Source organism: Erpetoichthys calabaricus, chromosome 1 (assembly GCF_900747795.2).
Source record: "Erpetoichthys calabaricus chromosome 1, fErpCal1.3, whole genome shotgun sequence".
In the NCBI taxonomy this organism is placed as follows: Eukaryota; Metazoa; Chordata; class Cladistia; order Polypteriformes; family Polypteridae; genus Erpetoichthys; species Erpetoichthys calabaricus.
The window spans coordinates 277,448,322-277,466,122 of record NC_041394.2 but is presented as its reverse complement, the minus strand read 5'-3'; the positions used below and the strand labels follow the sequence as shown (position 1 = coordinate 277,466,122).

Below are 17,801 nucleotides of genomic sequence, written 5' to 3'. Positions count from 1 at the left end.
GATTCTGCGGAGGTGGAACATCCCTCGGTCCTCTATAAGGCCAGTGTTACTTCAACACTTTTGCTGAGGCGTATTTTGCTGTTTCACTACCTTGTCTGGTCTCTTGTAAGTTCTGTTTTTTACTCTTTTGATAATGGAATGTTTGTTCTGTTTTGGATTTGACTTTTGGATTTTGTTTTGGACTCTGTTTGCTTTTTGATTACTGTCTGAACAATTATATTTGATCTTTTTAAAATTTTCTTTAGATTTCTCTTTTGAATAAAACTTTATTATTTCTTTCTTTAGGCCAGGGGAATTATGATTTTCCTCACCAGTGAATTATTTAAGACTGTATTCATGTATGTGTTGCAGTTTTTCACTTCTTTTGTTTTGATTTAAAAATCATATTTTTCATTTTAATAGACATTTGCAATACTGACTTGTACCTTTGTTTATGTCCTCATTTTGTCAGCACTTTGTATAAAGTTCAGTTTGTCATAATTCCGTTTTCTTGGTGGCAGCACAGAATACTTGTCACATGTCTTCACGTGCAGCTTGCTACAACATCATTATTGTGTGCCTGTGTATCATGACAGCTAGAAGTCAGCAATAATATGGGCAATGATACTATTATTTTTCCAAAATGGTAAGCTTTTCCAGTTTTCAAATTCTTGTGCAATTGTTCTTTTGACATAGAGTTGTGTCAGGCAACTTGCCTTTGTCTCCTTAGTGAACTCATATTTCTAGTTACAGACTTTTTTGGCCATTTTAACATTGATCTTTTGGCTCCATCTCCTGGTCTTTCTAACTCATATTGTGTCTTTTCTAACAACAGCAGTACAAGGGGTTCCCCTCTCCCATTTTTTAGGTTTATATATTTTGGCACCTATTCATCTCTTTAAGCCTGTTTTTTTGAGTTTCAGGTCCAGGCCTATTTTGTTTTTCTAGGCCTAACACCTGTTTAAAAAAGATTTCATGGCCACTAAGGCTTGAGTTGTGTTGACAGATCAGACAGGTGTCACTGTTGCTAAGTAGACTGGGACTCCAGCTGATTACTACTTAATTTTAAAATAGGACTTAATGTAATTGAGCTGCATCCTTTCATATTCCTGACTACTTTTATCATTACAGTGTATTCCAGGATGTATAAGGACAGAACCAGCCCTGAGAAAGATGCCAATCTTCTACACTGAACATGTTATGATTACTGGTATTTTTGGAAACTTTAACTAGGTTTCATAAATTTTTTCTGTGCAACTTAGCATTTTTTTTATAGCTTTGAATCATGTAGAATTCAAATTTAATTTTGTTTTAATGTCAGTCTTATCATATTTACTTATTATGTTGTGGAGTTACTTTGTCGCTTTTAAGATTGGTATTTTTATCCTGAAAGAATTCTGGCTACTTATATACAGTGGAATCTCGGGTCACGAATGTCTCGGACCACGTACAAATCAAGTTATGACCATAAAGTTTGCCAAACTTTTGCATCTGTTCACGACCACACACTCGGGTGACGAACAAGCCAGTTTTCCCTTCTGGTTCTTACGTGCTGATGATTTCCACACGTGTTCAGTCTCTCCCTGTGCAGCAAGCGAGCGAGCGAGAGAGAGAGTGCAAGTGAGCGAGAGAGAAAGAGCGCTCGAGTGAGAGAGAGAGAGCGTGAGCGAGCAAGGGAGAGAGAGAACGTGAGAGAGCACGAGAGTGAGAGAGAGCACGAGCGAGCAAGAGAGAGAGAGAGAGCGAGAGAGAAAGAGAGAGCGCGAGAGAGGGAGAACGTGAGTGAGCGAGCGAGAGAGAGAGAACGTGAGCGAGCGAGAGAGAGAGCACGAGCAAGCGAGGAGAGAGAGCGAGAGAGAGAGAGAGAGAGCGAGCGAGCGAGCATATATATATATTTGCATACAGCTCGTACGGTCCAGAACAGATTAATTGTATTTACATACAATCCTATGGGGGAAATTACTTCGGGTCATGACCAAATCGTGTTGCGACCAGAGTTTTGGAACAAATTATGGTCGTGACCCGAGGTTCCACTGTATCTGTTTTTGGGGTTTTGAAACTCAGGAATTCTGATTCTGAAATCGGATTTAATTTTTAATGCATTTTTGGGAAACTTATAATTTGTCAGTGTTTTATCATGTCACCATTTTGTTTTCCCTTTGATATTGCCATTTTGTGGCTCTGTTGTGAAGGTGCAGATCCTGATTTCTAGGGGTGTGGCCTCTAGGGTCATGACTTTGAGGGGTCAATTGGTGAAAAGTTAAATTTGTCTCAATGGCCATTTTGTATCCAAGTTTGTGGATAACACTCATTTTCTGTTGCGATATTTAGGACCTTTATTTTTTTTATTTCCCTGTTATAAGATCTTTTGCTGTTGTCCCTGACTTTTGATTTTTGCTCTCATTTTGTTTTCATTAATAGATCTAGTGTCTCAGTGTTGACCTCAGCTAGGTTTTTGACTTTGTATACCTCCTAGTCCTATTCATAAAAAAATATACTGACTCTATTTGAGTCAGTAAATATGCCATTTTATTTTTTAGCACCTGTCACCATTTTAGGAAGTCTTTGCCATGACACACCAATCCATCTATATCAGTCATGTTCCTGGAAGATGCAGCAAGCAAGCCCATTCTTTCTTTTATGTTATTTTTTCCTCAATAATAGAATAGTGAAGATAACTGCAGCGGAAGAGAACTTAATATCTGTGCTCTAAGACAGAAATGCAATCAGTCAAGTCGCTAAGATGAAGCACTTTTTTAGGAAAAGACTGCCAGTGGTTGAGATTTTCTATTATTTGCCTGTTGAATAGCAAACCACACAGTCCTGTTATTCAAACTCTTCCTGTGTTATATTGTAACATATGCTCAAACAAAAGAGAGTGCTGGTTTGACACCAGTTCCTGGTTGCAGTAGGCTGTCTGTTAGTTCAATATTCCTTTCAGCTTTGTAGGCCATTTGTTTTTATCAAAGCTTTTCTCTGTGGCTGCAGTTCCCTTGCTTTCTTTCGGTGTGAATCATCAGCATGTTCTTCTAGTTTTGTAAACAGACAAAGCTGCCAGTTTCAAAAAACAGTGGTAAACAATGCTGAGTGATAAACAAATGCAAATATACTGTAAAAGTTATTTTACTTCAGATTTCCCTTTTGTTTGTTTCAACATTTAAGTTTCAGGGCAACCTACTAATGGTTAACATTGAGCTGGATAAAAAAGAAGTGCTTACACAATTGATTTCTTTAGCAAGAATCTTTGGCCGAGGATGACTTGCCTGGTCAACAGCTGAAATCTCCATCACCCGCCCTGAGCTGCCCCCTCGAGGCAACAAGGGGCCTGTTAGTGCTGCCAAGGTGGTGATGAGAATGTAGAAGAGGCAAGTGGATGTGGACAGGGTGTTGGCACATTTAAATAGAAGAGGCTTAACCAATTAGGGCTTGTTCTAAATCCTGAATCTCTCCTATAAATACATTATTTTTTTTTATAAATACTTGTCTTACATTAGTTAATTAAATAGTAGCCTACAAGTAAATTAAAATGGGGTTTATATTTCCAAATAAGCGATTATAAGATACTTACACAAAACAAATTAAATCGCCTCTTTAAGTTTTAGGAAAGAGCTTTGAGTAACACTTCACTTTAGTGGCTTGCTGTAGTGTATTTATTAGTCACTTATTGCTGTAAGCTCAAACAAAGCCTTTGTTGAGCTCTTGTTACACAGCAATGAGCAGCTAATAGGTGCATAATAGGTAATCCAATTTTAACTTGTCATTGGCGCTTTATTAGTCTATTTGAGAACGAACAAAGTGTCTGTTAAGCTGTTGTTACATAGCAGTAACTGACTAGTAGCGCACCTTATTAGCCCCATTTCTAAAATGTTAGCAACTTTTATATCCAAGGACAATTGTGGTAGAGCTAACGCAGGCTGAATAGACTTCCCCATGTCCACTTATTTACATTTCCAGTGCTTACACAGTGTGTACCTGCCAGTGTGCCAATATCGGGCCTACTTTTTCCAGCCCAGGATTGTATTATTGAAGCCTATTGTGACAGCATTAGGGGCAAAGCAGGACTAAGCTCTGGATGAGACACATTCCTGCACTCACTCAAGGCAGCTATGTAGCTGGAGAAACCAGTGCCTATTCCAGTAGCATGAGGTGCAAGGATTGAACCAGCCCAACTTGGGATGTTTGTCAGTCAGAGAGCACAGTCTCACATATATGCCCGCATAAACTTACACTGGGAGAGTATGGGTTCACCATTTAAGTTTTTGATGTTGGGGTAAACCATAGTGCCTGGAAATAAAGTCAAAGTAGTCTGTCCACAATGACAGTGACAGCGTCAGGATTTACACCCAGGTCTCTAGAGCTATGAGGGAGCAGTGCAAACAATTCAGCTGGGATTTGCCAGAAATGATTTTACCATGATGCTTGAATCACAGTAACTGTTTCAATGTTTTAATAATAATATAATAATAACAAATAATACTTTTGTTTATATAGCGCCTTTCCCATGCTCAAGTTTTGCACTATATTGCAATGTATGATGGGATAGGCTCCAGCTTCCTTATTACCCTGATTAGGATAATCGGGTATGGAGACTGAATGAACTAAAATGAATGTATCCCCTTTTCTTGTCTGAAGTTAAACTTGAAAATATATCACAAGAGGCAAAGTGTGTCAGTTACACTCTTGGATCAAGTCTTTTTCTCTTTTAGTTGTGGAAATTGATTTCAAGCATCTCAGCAGTCATTATATCTGTACATGATGTCTGTACATGAGCCAAACCGAACAATGGATGAGTCCTTGTGAGATGATATGTTATTTTGGTAGTAGGGCTGTCAGCCGGTAATTGAAAATAGAATTGTTTCAAACTTAAAAGATATTATGTGAGTATACTGCACATATATACATCAGTGAGGCTGAGGTGGAGAGAGTAAAAATCTACAAATTCCTTGGAACCCACATCAGCGAGGACCTGACTTGGTCTTACAATACATAACAACTCATTAACTGACACAAAAGACTGTTCTTTCTGAGGATGTTGAAGAAATTTGGCATGCCAACCAAAATTCTCACCAATTTCTACAGGGGTACAATAAAGAGTGTTATCACCTGCTCAATTATTGTATGGCACGGTAACTGCTCCTTGCAGGAAAAGAAGGCACTCCAGCGTGTAATTAAAACTGCACAGCACATCTCTGGAGCAACCTTCTCCTCCCTACAGGACATCTACACTAGTAGGGTCATCAGGAGGGCACGCAACATAATTAAAGACAATACTCATCCTCAACACACGCTTTTCACGCTGCTTCCCTCAGGGAGGCGCTACAGAAGTGTGAAATCACGCACCACAAGACTGACACATAGTTTTTTTCCACAAGCAATCAGTCTCCTCAACAATGCTAAAAGTTAAAGTCAATCCAAACCACAACTCATAGCCTCATAAATGGTACTGACTGCTACGGTATGTCATCAGGCACTGTGCACCTTATTTTTTAATTTTATAATTGTAATTGCTATTTGTTTTTATACATATTTTGTCTTGTGTCTTTGAAGGTGAGCAAGCAAAGTAAGAATTTCATTACATGGTTTTAACATGTGTTTTTACTGTGTATATAACAATAAGCTTCTTGTATCTTGTACTTAAAATTCTGTTAGATACACATGTCCTCCCTGTCATATGGATGAAAGTATACAGTCATATAAAGATAACGCCGCAGCTGCTATTAAAGATAAGTATCCTAAAGAAAGTTATCACTGGCCTGTGCAGTTTGGGGAATCCATTGGCAGCTTGAATGACAGTCAGCCATTTGCCACAGCTGAAGCATATGCATGCTATTTGGAAGAAGCAGGTAGGAGAATGTTCAGACCAAGGAAAACTTCACTTTTAACTGGGTATGAGATATGATTATGCATACAGCAATACACAAATAAAGTTCTATCTATCTATCTATCTATCTATCTATCTATCTATCTATCTATCTATCTATCTATCTATCTATCTATCTATCTATCTATCTATCTATCTATCTATCTATCTATCTATCTATGTGAGATTTTTCAGATAAGGAAGACAGACATTTTAAGGTAAGATGGCAGTACTCACTAATTCCGGAGAGTGGTGACTTGTTACATGTTGATTAGCACATACAGATAATAATTTCAATAGCTTTATACATGTGACAATAGTCACTCTCTGAATCTATTGTACATGTCAATAGACCATTAATGTCTTGTTTTTACAATAAATTGTTTATTCAGGATACAATGTTCAGTTAGCAATGCAATAGAATGTGACAGCTCAGGATCGTTTGCACAAAGGCAACACAAAAAGACCAGAAGAGGAGAGGCAGCCTTAGTTTCTAATTTACTTTCATTATGACTGTGATTGTAAAACACATTTTTCCTATTAAGTCTTTTCTTCCATGTAACATTGTAAAGAAACAAAATGAACACAAACTGTTCAAACAATATATACTGACTTACATGTGGGTAGAGCAGTTTGTATTAGAATCCGGGCATTGTTGCTAACATTAACAATACACCTCTGTGTGAATGTTGAAACAACATGTCTTATTTTGCAAGTATTAGTAAAATGCATTATGTCGACATTCCTTTAGATGATGCCAAAAAAAGCAGCTCAGCGTGTCATGTTACAATGAGAGACATTTTAAAAACCAGGGCCCTCTGTAGCCATTCCAGAAAAGGCCTTCACCTAAGGCAGCCTGACCCCAATACTCTTGTAGCCAGCTTCAGTAGACATGGACCTGAAATGTTAGGAAAAAGTTTTGATTAATTGTTTCTGTGGGCTTTTTCTTTGTCATTTTACTGGTGTATCATTCATTTTTTTCTGTCTCTAAAATTCAAATCTGTTATTAACTTTTTGATTCTGACATTAGTATTAATACTTTTTAATTATTTTACTTACTGACCATCATGTTGGCTGCTGCCATTTTGTCACCTTGTCGTTAGGATGTGTTACTATAGGCACATCCTCAGAGGTCATGACCTTTTGGGAACAATGCGATGGGATAACAAAGTCACCCCATGTATACTTCCTCATTTGAGTTTTGACGATTCCTAAACATTTTTTTGCCACACACATTTTTTTTAAAACTAAAATTTTGTCTTTAATCTTTTTTGGTTCTGACCCATGCCTAAAATTTTTGACTGTGATTTTTGTCCTTTGATTTGTTTTGGTGAAAGTTCAGCTTGATCTCCAGGTTACAAAACTTTTGTATGACTGTTGGACTACACCTTTTCTCTTGGTTGGTCTTTCTTATTGTGCTAGCTCGTCTAGCATAACATAACATAAAAGGGGTTTTAGTGTCTAGAAAAATACTAAAACTGCAAACAAATGTCCTTCTAGGGAGAGGAACCATAAAAACCTCTGGATAGGCAGGACAAGACCAAAGCAAAGTATTTATTTTGAAGTACAAAAAAGAAGCACAAAATGGTAAAAGGGAAAAAATAACGCAAAAGTAATTTGCCTAAAAGTCAATCCAGAGCACAGAAATTCCAAAACATTGCACAGTAAAAACTCCAGACAGTTAACTGCTAAAGGACTGGCAGAGCTATCAAGGTGGCCCCGCCTCAAAAACACACAGAAGAAAGGAGAACACATAATGCATATATAGGGAATAAATAAACATAAATAAGCAAATAAATACAAATACAAAGGAAACAAATAAGCATAAGGAAATAAATACAATAAACACCAGAAAAATAATACTTTACAATAAACTAAGAAGAAAAAAAAGAAAACATAAGCCAGTGAACATACCCTGACTGAAACATGACACGGGATTTGTTTCAGATACTCAGTGTAAATGTGTACAAAACAGTTTACATCAAATCCTCTGCTACTTTGTTAATGTCAGCATTGTGACATCAATATGAAAGTAATGTATTCTGTTAGGAAAGTCCCAATAAATTGCTTTGAACCTGAAATCCAATAGATGTTGTAAACCAAATGAGAAACAGTAAACATAAATTTAAATTTTAAATTTTAATTTTAATGGATACTTGGCCTCAAATTAATTTGCCTATTGTGATATATTTTCAAAATTTGCTTAGGTAAAATATCAAAGTGTGGGAGGAATCAGGCATGGTGATAGAGACCCTGGTGGATGTGTCGTACTCAATAGCACCAGCTAGTGGTATGGAATTCCTATCTGTGGCTATAGTGGCAAGGGTGGGATAGTCTGACCAGAAACATCTAATATGCTGAATATTGTGGATTGGTTAATGCATCTTGCATAACAGCTGGATAAGATACCTCAGGACTGCCAGAGTGTTGATACACAGCTCATTTTCAAAAAAATGGAGTTAGAGAAAGCATTCCAGATGTGAATCACACAACTTAGCTTTATTGGGAACAGAGACTCCAGCCAACTGGACAGTCTGGGTTTAGAGTGCAGGTTGTTAATGTGGCTATGAGTGTGTAGAGAGAATGAACAAGTCAGAGGTCAGAACTGTGGGTTGATGTTTGAATTGGCTCATTATTTTAAGAGAGAGCAGTGTTATGCGATTTTTTTGTAGTTGTATGATGGCAATAATAGCTAATTATATTAATGATAATACAAAAAGTTGGCATATTGATTAAGTATTGCTTCCTTTCAGTATTTGATCTCAGATCTAATTTTCACTCCCAGTTCCTTCATTGCAGAGTTTTCCACATGTTCATGTAATTTTTTCCTCCATGCATACATTTGTAGTGGCATTTATACACTGGTCTGATGCAGTTGCAAAAACACATATGTAAAGTGAATAACCCCATTGTTTCACTAAACAGTGCAAAAGGGATTATTGAGTGCCCCCCAGTAATGATGAATAAAGCTTCAGTTGCCACCAACAGGGGTCATGATGGCACTCCATTTTATTCTATTGAGAGTGGGTGGGGAGGCTTTATGTTTCCTTGCATTTCCTGTATTTCTGATGAAATGCTCTGCACTGGGTAGATAGATAAGATCAGATCAGATCTGTCCAGAGTAAGTTCCTGCACAATGTCCACCGCTGCAACCTTAACTGTTTAGGCCATTAGTCCTCTTTGACCCTCACTGGAATTAAGCGGATACAGGCAGGTAGGACAGATTTTATTTGTTCTTTTACATTATAATTATTTTTATTTTCCTCAACAGCAGTTTTTCTCTTGGCTGATGTCAGTGCCAACTGGGGACAAAGTGCCCTCCTTGCCCTCAGTGTGGGGCCAATTATTCTTATCCTAATGGTCTGTATGAAACCAATCATACAGAAGAGCATCTTAAATGTTAGAAGACAGATGGCACTGGTAATTTAAAGGCTGCATTTCCAATTTCCTAGAATTTCTGTGATTCTGTACAGATCTTGGTAAGTGTGTGTGAGTGTATCCTTACACTCGTTTTCAGACTCCGTAGAACCCTACATGGAAAAAAGCAACATTTGAAAATGGAAGCATTTGGTCCTGTATGGTTGTTTTTTGCTGTCATGTTCTGCTTTAGGTTTCAGATATTGAAGTTGTATTTTACTTCATCCTACAGCACCCCAGGATTAGCTTAAACAACCTCAGAAAATGGAGAATGTTTTTAAATTGTTGTTAAAGTTAAAGTATGTGTAGTGCATCACCAACACTCTCAGACCAGTGTGGTTTAGGATGAAAAAGCAAGTTGGTGCTAATTTATTTTGATGAATTTCACTGCTGTCAAAAGCAAATGCTACTGAGGTTACTTAGTGCATCAGAAAAGAGCAGCTTTTTGCAAAGAGTCAGTCTTATATAGCGCCTCTTCTGAAGTTCTTTACAAGGTAAATGTTTCAAGCTGTGCTAAAGGGTAAATTGGGTGGTGTAAATAACACAGACAGTGACTTCTGCAGGCCAGAACATCAAAGAGTTGGGGGTGAGACAAAGGAGAAAAATTAACCCTCCGAGTTTAATCATTAGCCAAGGTCCCACCACAAGGCAGAAAATGCCTTACTAAAAACACTGACTTCTAAGAGGTCTAGGAAGAGTGAATAATGGTGTAGGAGGGCATGTAACAATTGATAAAACGTTATGTATAGTGCCACACCAAGGCACTTTACACAATTTTATTGATATGTGTGCATATGTATACAGTGGGAGACCCTCAGCTGGCTGACTAAGGCTGTACCCTTATGGTTTCCAGACCTGCTCGTGGACCACTTATAAAGTACTAACAAGTAAAGCTGTTCCCCCTCAGTCCAGACCGGATACCAAAAAATCATATGGATGGACCCCGTTGTTTTTTATTGATTTCTTTTGTCCTTCCATTGGGATTATTCAGTTCTGTTTATTGTGACACTGCCATCCTCCTACATAGCAGTTACAGTAACTAAAACATTTACAAATGAAATACAGTTTTATTGAAGAATATATACATCCTTCCATTCATTTTATTTATTCCATGATAGAGTTACAGGGCCTATCACAGGCCATACTCACTCACTGGAGTCTCCCTCACTACTCAACCTAACCTGCACGTCTTTCAGGGTAAAGTGAACACCCAAGTAAATATCTACCGTTCACCATATGCATTTAGAGAAGCACTGTAAGGTCTAAGCGTTTGACCCAAATAAAGTGCCTGGTGACACCATATTTGTGTTTCAGCCCAGAAGTCAAATTTTGTTTACACCTTTATTGGTATACAGGCAGAGTGGTAGCTCTGAGGTAGGAATCTGCCCTGGTAATAGGAAGGTTGCCAGTTCAAATGTCAGAAGTGACTCTACTCCATTTGGCCCTTCAGCAAGGCCCTTAACCTACAATTGTTCCGTCCTGGGTATGAAGTTAATTTGCATCCAGCCCTGAAAGTAGGCCCTCTAACCTGCAGGGAAAAATCTGGGGATTGGTGGTAGAATTGGCACTCCATCCACCATAAACATCCTCACACTGTTTCATTCCATCTGAACTAGTGTGGTGCTGAGGTGCCATCCGTTGCATGGCTGCACTTGGGTCCTAATCTGGGGATCGTGAGTTGATTTGTCATGTGGTGGGTGCGGATGTGCTGTATCAGCGCGTGCTCCTAACCTCTTTATTGGTAAAATTAAAATTCCATTTTAAGGTAGTACGGTATGGTAGGTAAGCACCATATTGTTGGTTAATTTCCTGCTTCTGCCTCATTTTGTGACCCTGACCAAGTTACTAAGGCTGATCCAGCTGTAAAAGTATCTGGAAACAGTTGTAACAAATCCTGATCTTGTAAGTTACCTTGGATAAAGGTGTCTGCTAGATACATAATAATTAAAAATGTGATCTTTAGTGCCAGATATTACATTTACATTTATTTATCCAAGATGACTAACAACATTTTATTTTTCTACTTGGAGTACAGGCAAGTGAAGTGACTTACTCATGGTCCCACAATGTCAGCAGTGGGATTTCACAGGATACGTGTAGAGCACACTGTGTTGTTCTCCAGTTGGATAAATGTGAGTCGGTCGTGGGTACTAAACTAGCCACATTTACCCCCAAAGACCACTCCATCTCAAACAGATCAGCTCTTTAATTTTTCCCTCATGTACTCCAGCTCTGCAGGCCTCATTCAAAGCTGGCCGCCGTTGATCTGAGGCTCCTGCTCTAGGAGGCGTGCCAAGCACAAGCAAACAGCAGAAGCGCTGCTTGACTATTGTGCACTAATGGCCACCTCCTACCGAGCCGCCACCCAAGCCGTTCAGGCCTTTGTGAGGAGTGACATGATCCTCTGGGGCGCACACGCACAGGCAGGCGGCTCACATTCCTCAAAGCTAGCTCTCTCTTTTCTCGACATGCTCTCAGAGACCTGGCATGGGTTGTTTTGTTTTGATCACGGCTTGGAAAGAAGACAACAGCTCGTGCAAAGCGAATACGCTTCCTGATTCTTTCATAAAAGGGCAGCTGGGAGGAATTCTAGGCACGCACCTCCTTCGGACAAGTTCAATCACCACATTTAAAATAACACTTGAGTTCAAAAGTGCCGGCCAAAAGAAAGATACAAAAACAACAGGCACATATTCAATATTGTCTTATGTCTCTCCTTGCTACACTATTGGGAGTTTTGGCTGGATTCCTGTCAAACAAACGTGTAACTGAGGGAGCCACATGAAGGAGCACACAGCCCACCCTCACACCCCCACTTCATACCATTCCCAGGTTCAAGTGGTGAACTTGCTGCCACATGTTGCCAGTACAAAGTAAAGCCTCTCAAAATCCCCAGTCAGGTGCCAGAAGACAACACTCATCCCACCAGTGAGTAAATGGAATCAACTTACACTTTAAGCCCCGAAATGTCGATGAAATCTGCCTTCCTGTGTGACGCTTCTGCAATCGTTGACCTGCTCACGCCGTAACATCCACCCATGGCCACAGCCCTAGAATGCTCCTCTCCCCATATGGGATAAGGTGCCCAGGTGCTGAACAGTAGGACGGAGGAGAGGAGAAAACTTAAAAATGAAAAATAAACAAAAACAAATGCTGCGTTCTGTCTGGAACTGTTGTTTGGGTGGAAACGCTGAGTGTAAGAGCTCCAAAGAATCTCTAGGGGGGAGTGAGCCAACTGATCTTAGAAGAACCTCAGCCCGGCCATCCCGCTCCAGGTCAGCTCTCCCAGCTCCAGTGTCCTCCCTCTGTCTCGCTACTCTCTTTTCTGCCTAGCTTCAGGGGAAGGGTGATTCCCAAAAATACTACAAAAGTCAGAAAGCAGGTTCCTCCAGTAGGCTGCCTTACAAATATTTGCTATTCAGATGAGGCTTGCTTATCCAAATGATCTCCACCCCCCCCCACCCCCCACCCCCATAGCCACAGCCTACAGTAAGGCAGCTGCAATGGCTGGCTGGCCGACTGAGTATGAATGCTCACCTTGACAATGGGAAGGCGCCACACAGCTGGGACCATTCACCAGTGCCCATCAGAGGTTTCCTTTGCCCTGTGCAAAATGCCATCTGCTTCCCTCACTCCACCCCCCCCAAAAGAATCGAATGGGAGATGACGAGAAGGAAAAAGACAGGGAGAGAGAAAAGCCACAGGGAGCTCTGGCCATTTCCTCACTCTGTTGGTGGTGGCTTGGCTGCTTGTTTGTTTCGCTAACTGACTATTGTGTAAAATTGTTTCAACTATTTGCAATTCAATGAGTGCCTGCAGTTAAGGCTTGGAAAAAGAAAGAAGAAAAATACATAACACCACCACCCCACCACCACTGCTAGTATTGGAAGTGAAAATGGTCAGATTTCCAGTGGGTTCAAACTTGTGTTTTTAAAATGTCCTAAGTATGTATATATTTTTAATTATAATAATAATCTTCTGCGGTGGGTTGGCACCCTGCCCAGGATTGGTTCCTGCCTTGTGCCCTGTGTTGGCTGGGATTGACTCCAGCAGACCCCCGTGACCCTGTGTTCGGATTCAGCGGGTTGGAAAGTGGATGGATGGATAATAATCTTTTCAAGTTTTCATTCCCACTCCTATCTGGTTAGATTTGACAGGGATTGTCTTCTGCCGGTCACAGGTGCAGGCCAGGTACTAACAGTGGAAGGGGCGCCATTCAATTTTCACATCTGCTTATCCCAATGTACGGGTTGTGAGGGTCAATAATAATAATAATTTTAAGTCATTTTCAAGGCATTCTCAAGCCCACTCAGTTCAATTTAAAGGCTGGAGATTGTCTCAGTAATACTGAGCACAACTGCAAAGTGCACACAGACAACATCTGGGAGAGAATTTCGAAACCAAATCACTGTATCCATGGGTTTAATAATCATAATAACTGTATAGGTGCTGGTGGGCCTGCATCAGATAGGGATTGGACAGATGGGTAATAATAATGAAATAAAACCATGACGGTATTGATTCACAGACCCAGTACTGCCACATGTTCAGAGGGCAGTGAAATTCATAACTTGCATGTGCTAATTAGCCTGCAACACGCTGGCCCTCTCTGGCGCCTCGACCACTGAGTATATTAGGGACCTTACTTCTAAACTTCTGCATTCAAAACGTGAAAAATGTCACAAGGCCTTTGTCATTACGCAGTGTGGCCGGTTGCAGGAATGACAGGTTGCAAAAATAAAAGATCAGGTGCCAACTGGGTCATCCTGCTTAATATAATAGAGAGTTCAGAAGCACCATGTGGTATTTAGGATAGATAGATAGATAGATAGATAGATAGATAGATAGATAGATAGATAGATAGATAGATAGATAGATAGATAGATAGATAGATAGATACTTTATTAATCCCAAGGGGAAATTCACATACTCCAGCAGCAGCATACTGATAAAAAAACAATATTAAATTAAAGAGTGATAAAAATGCAGGTATAACAGACAATAACTTTGTATAATGTTAACGTTTACCCCCACGAGTGAAATTGAAGATTAGGTGTCTTACCCTCGGGCTTTCAAATAAATAAAAAGGCTCAGCTTTAGCCACAGGTTCAGGGTCTAATTTGCACTTCACTTTAAAAATTGTAGAACACTGTAAATATATTAATATTGCTATTATGTTGCCTTCTAAGGAAAAAAATCTTTAAGAGTAAAAAAATAAAAAGTATGCAACAATGAACTTTGGTACCTAGTAAACTATCATCACTGAAAGATTTTTTCTGGCCGGGGAGTTTTATTTCCCACTACTGTATATCAAATAGCACATGAATTGAGGCAGTCTGTTTCAGATTGTATACTTCACTGCACCAAGTATGATCTGCATTCTCTTCATCATAGCTTGACATGGTCAGTGTTATCTCGTGTACAGAGTACGTGGAAATTCTTACTTGTGTGTAATAATCAGCATGCAACACGTCGCCATTCTCCCGCAATGTAATCAGTAAGAATATGCTACCTTAATTTGAAGTCCTCCTTATCTGAAAAATCTCAGAACAATATGCATAATCATACCTCATACTGGGAATTGCATGATAACCCTGTGGAAAGCAAAGTTTTCTATAGCCTGAATATTCTTGTAGCAGGGTCTCCCCACAGCATGCATATGCAAGTGAAATGGCGAGAAATGCTGTTGTCACCCCACATCTGCGTAGACTTTTCTCCTCATCCCAAAGACGTTCGTGTGAGGTGAACTGGCTAGGTGTGAGTGCGGGTGTAGGCAGTGGCATCATTAAGAGGACGTGCGGACCACATCAGGTGACACCAGAATAACTAAAGTTTTTATCTGCAGTATTTCAAGCTGAAATCACTAAGGAGGATCCCCCCATCATCCCCATTGCATCATTTAAAGTATAATCAACTCTCTGTTCCTGGGTTTGCTTCCCGGGTCCTCTCTTCGTGGAGTTTGCATGTTCTCCCTGTGTCTGCGTGGGTTTCCTCCGGGTGCTCCGGTTTCCTCCCACAGTCCAAAGACATGCAGGTTAGGTGCATTGGCGATCCTAAGTTTTCCCTGGTGTGTGGGGGTGTGTGTGCCCTGCGGTGGGCTGACGCCCTGCCTGGGGATTTGTTCCTGCCTTGCGCCCTGTGTTGGCTGGGATTGGCTCCAGCAGACCCCCGTGACCCTGTAGTTAGGATATAGCAGGTTGGAAAATGACTGACTGACAACTCTCTCTTAAGGCACTCTATTCATCAAGTCTCACAAGGTCTGTGGGAGGCTTTCTCTGGCATTGGTTACTGTACTGGGTGACAACAACCCTAGTGACGCCACTGGGTGTGGATTTATGCCTCAGTGGCCTGGCACTTAGTCTAGGGGTGCTTCTTGCTTTGCACTTCATACATGAATGATCCCCACAACCTAAGCGTGGATCAATAGGCTCACTAAGTGAATGGATGAATAATAATAAGCAGTAATAATAATGATAGTAGAACAGGGCGTCACAGTGCTATGGCATAGTCACAATCTTAAGTGTGAAAGAATACGCTCACAAGATGAATGAATTGGTAAAAAAAAAAATGATGAAGGAGCTGTTTTCCAATGTGGTGTAGTGCCGTCAATATGATTGCTGAAGTTGTGTGCTTGAAAGGAGTTATTAATTCTTTGCATTTATATACAGTAGTGCTTTTCTCACTACTCAAAGCGTTCAGCAATTGCAGGTTAAGGGCCTTGCTCAAGGGCCCAACAGAGCAGAGTTCCTATTGGCATTTACGGGATTCGAACCGGCAACCTTCCCATTGCCAGTGCAGATCCCTAGCCAGAAAGTAAAAGACTACACGCACAGTGTGAATGGCGTGATCAGGACTGTGCCTAGACATAACCATGCCATCTTGCTTTCAAATAATAATAATAATACTAGTGGAAAAGAAGCCGCACAGTGACATGGCAGTTAACACTTCCTGCTTGACCACTCCAGGGATCTCGATTCACTTCCAGGCCTGTTCACACACTCTAGGTGGCTTTCTATGCATACTCCGTTTTTCTCTTCCATGTGAGTTGGGTTAATTTGTAGTGTGGGTATGTGCCACCTTACAAATGCTCCCTATAGTTGACTGGCACCTTACTCAGGTTTGGTTCCTGCCTTGCCAGATGCTGCAATGGTAGCCAGGGCCGGATTTTCCTATAGGCTAACTAGGCTTCAGCCTAGGGCCTCAAGATCAAGAGGGGCCTACATTCAAATTGTTAGCAAAATTTTATTATCTCTCATGTAATTTACAAACTTAAAAATGGAAGGTGAAAGGGCCTCATAAGTGGAATAGCCTAGGGCCTCTTTTCATATAAATCCGGCCCTGATGGTAGCCTTAGGTTTTCTATGATTCTGCAATGTATTAAGCAAGCAAAGAAGATGGATGAATGCTTATAATAATAACAATTACAATGGGGCAGGCTGTGCTAAAGTCAGTGTTCAGCATGTAGTTTTCCAAACAAATTTTTAGTAGTGGGCCAGTGTTCACAAAAATACAAAATCACGATCTCTGTAGAGGACAATATTCCAAAATTAGTTTGCTGACAATCGTAAGCTTTCAGCATTTTCCTCTCCTAATAAGTGTGACAGTTTCATTTGGATTATGAGATTCATTTTTTGAGTTATTGTGTTACAACTGGTGGACACAAATGCATATGCATCACTCTGAATGTGGACATATCATGTGCAGCGGTAGCTGAAATGTGTTAAAAGTCAAACGTTTGGACTTGTCACAATGTTGTCCTGTGGTATACTGCATATTAGGAAAGTAAAAAATGGCTTAGATGGATTATAATAATAACAAAGGCATGGTGGTGGCAGCATGGTTAACTCTGTTGCCTCACAGCTCTCAGCCCTGGTTTAATTCCTAGCCTCATTGTATATTTTTTGTTTTATTGTATGGATTTTAGTAACCTGCCACATCTCAAAGTCATACACCATAGGAGGCTCTAAAGGTGCATTATACTGCACTGGCGTCCCTTCCAGAGTTGTTTCCTGCTTTATGCCCAAAACTGATAGCATTGACAGCAGTCTCGCATTACCTTATACAATGAAAAGGACTTCAGAAAAGATATGATTGAATTTCTGACCGGCACTAGAAAAATGGAAGGATAGATGACTAAAACTAAAACTGTCACCCACATTTAGAGTTCATTGTTTCTGAATATAAAGACTGAATGATAGGATTCACAATTCTTGCTTTATTTGCTAAACTACTCTCTGACCTTAATATAACATTAAACACTGCCAAGACCACCAGTGATCTGAGTGTTATATGAAGGATAACATTCAGATGACCCCATCCTAATACTTTGTGTTAACATTCTCTGGCTTTCTAAATAAGCAAACCAAAAGACTTATTTTGTTACTAATCAACTAGGAAGCCACTTTCCTGTCCTTATATAATATTCCAAAAGCTTTAAGACCAAATAGAAAAGGCGACTTGGAAATGGTAACACCACACTTCTGACACCAATGTCATGTTTTCAAGCCCACAACCCTGTAATTCCCAGCTTTCTGACTGAACAGGG

General features: G+C 40.1%; 1 protein-coding gene across 3 annotated transcripts in view; it reads right to left on the bottom strand.

The window, feature by feature from the left end:
• The window catches only part of LOC114662091 (MOB kinase activator 2-like), a 37,001-nt gene extending 24,266 nt beyond the window's left edge, over positions 1-12,735 (bottom strand). The window contains exon 1 of one of the 3 annotated variants that reach the window (XM_051935258.1): positions 12,208-12,735. Coding sequence is in view for 2 of the 3 variants with exons in the window: in XM_051935256.1 (XP_051791216.1) it covers positions 11,310-11,313 (4 nt within the window). In the remaining variant the exon portion in view is untranslated. Of the gene's footprint in view, positions 1-11,309; positions 11,469-12,207 lie in introns of those variants that run through there. The other 2 variants (XM_051935256.1, XM_028815423.2) reach the window with 2 other exon arrangements.
• Between the last annotated feature and the right edge of the window lie 5,066 nt (positions 12,736-17,801).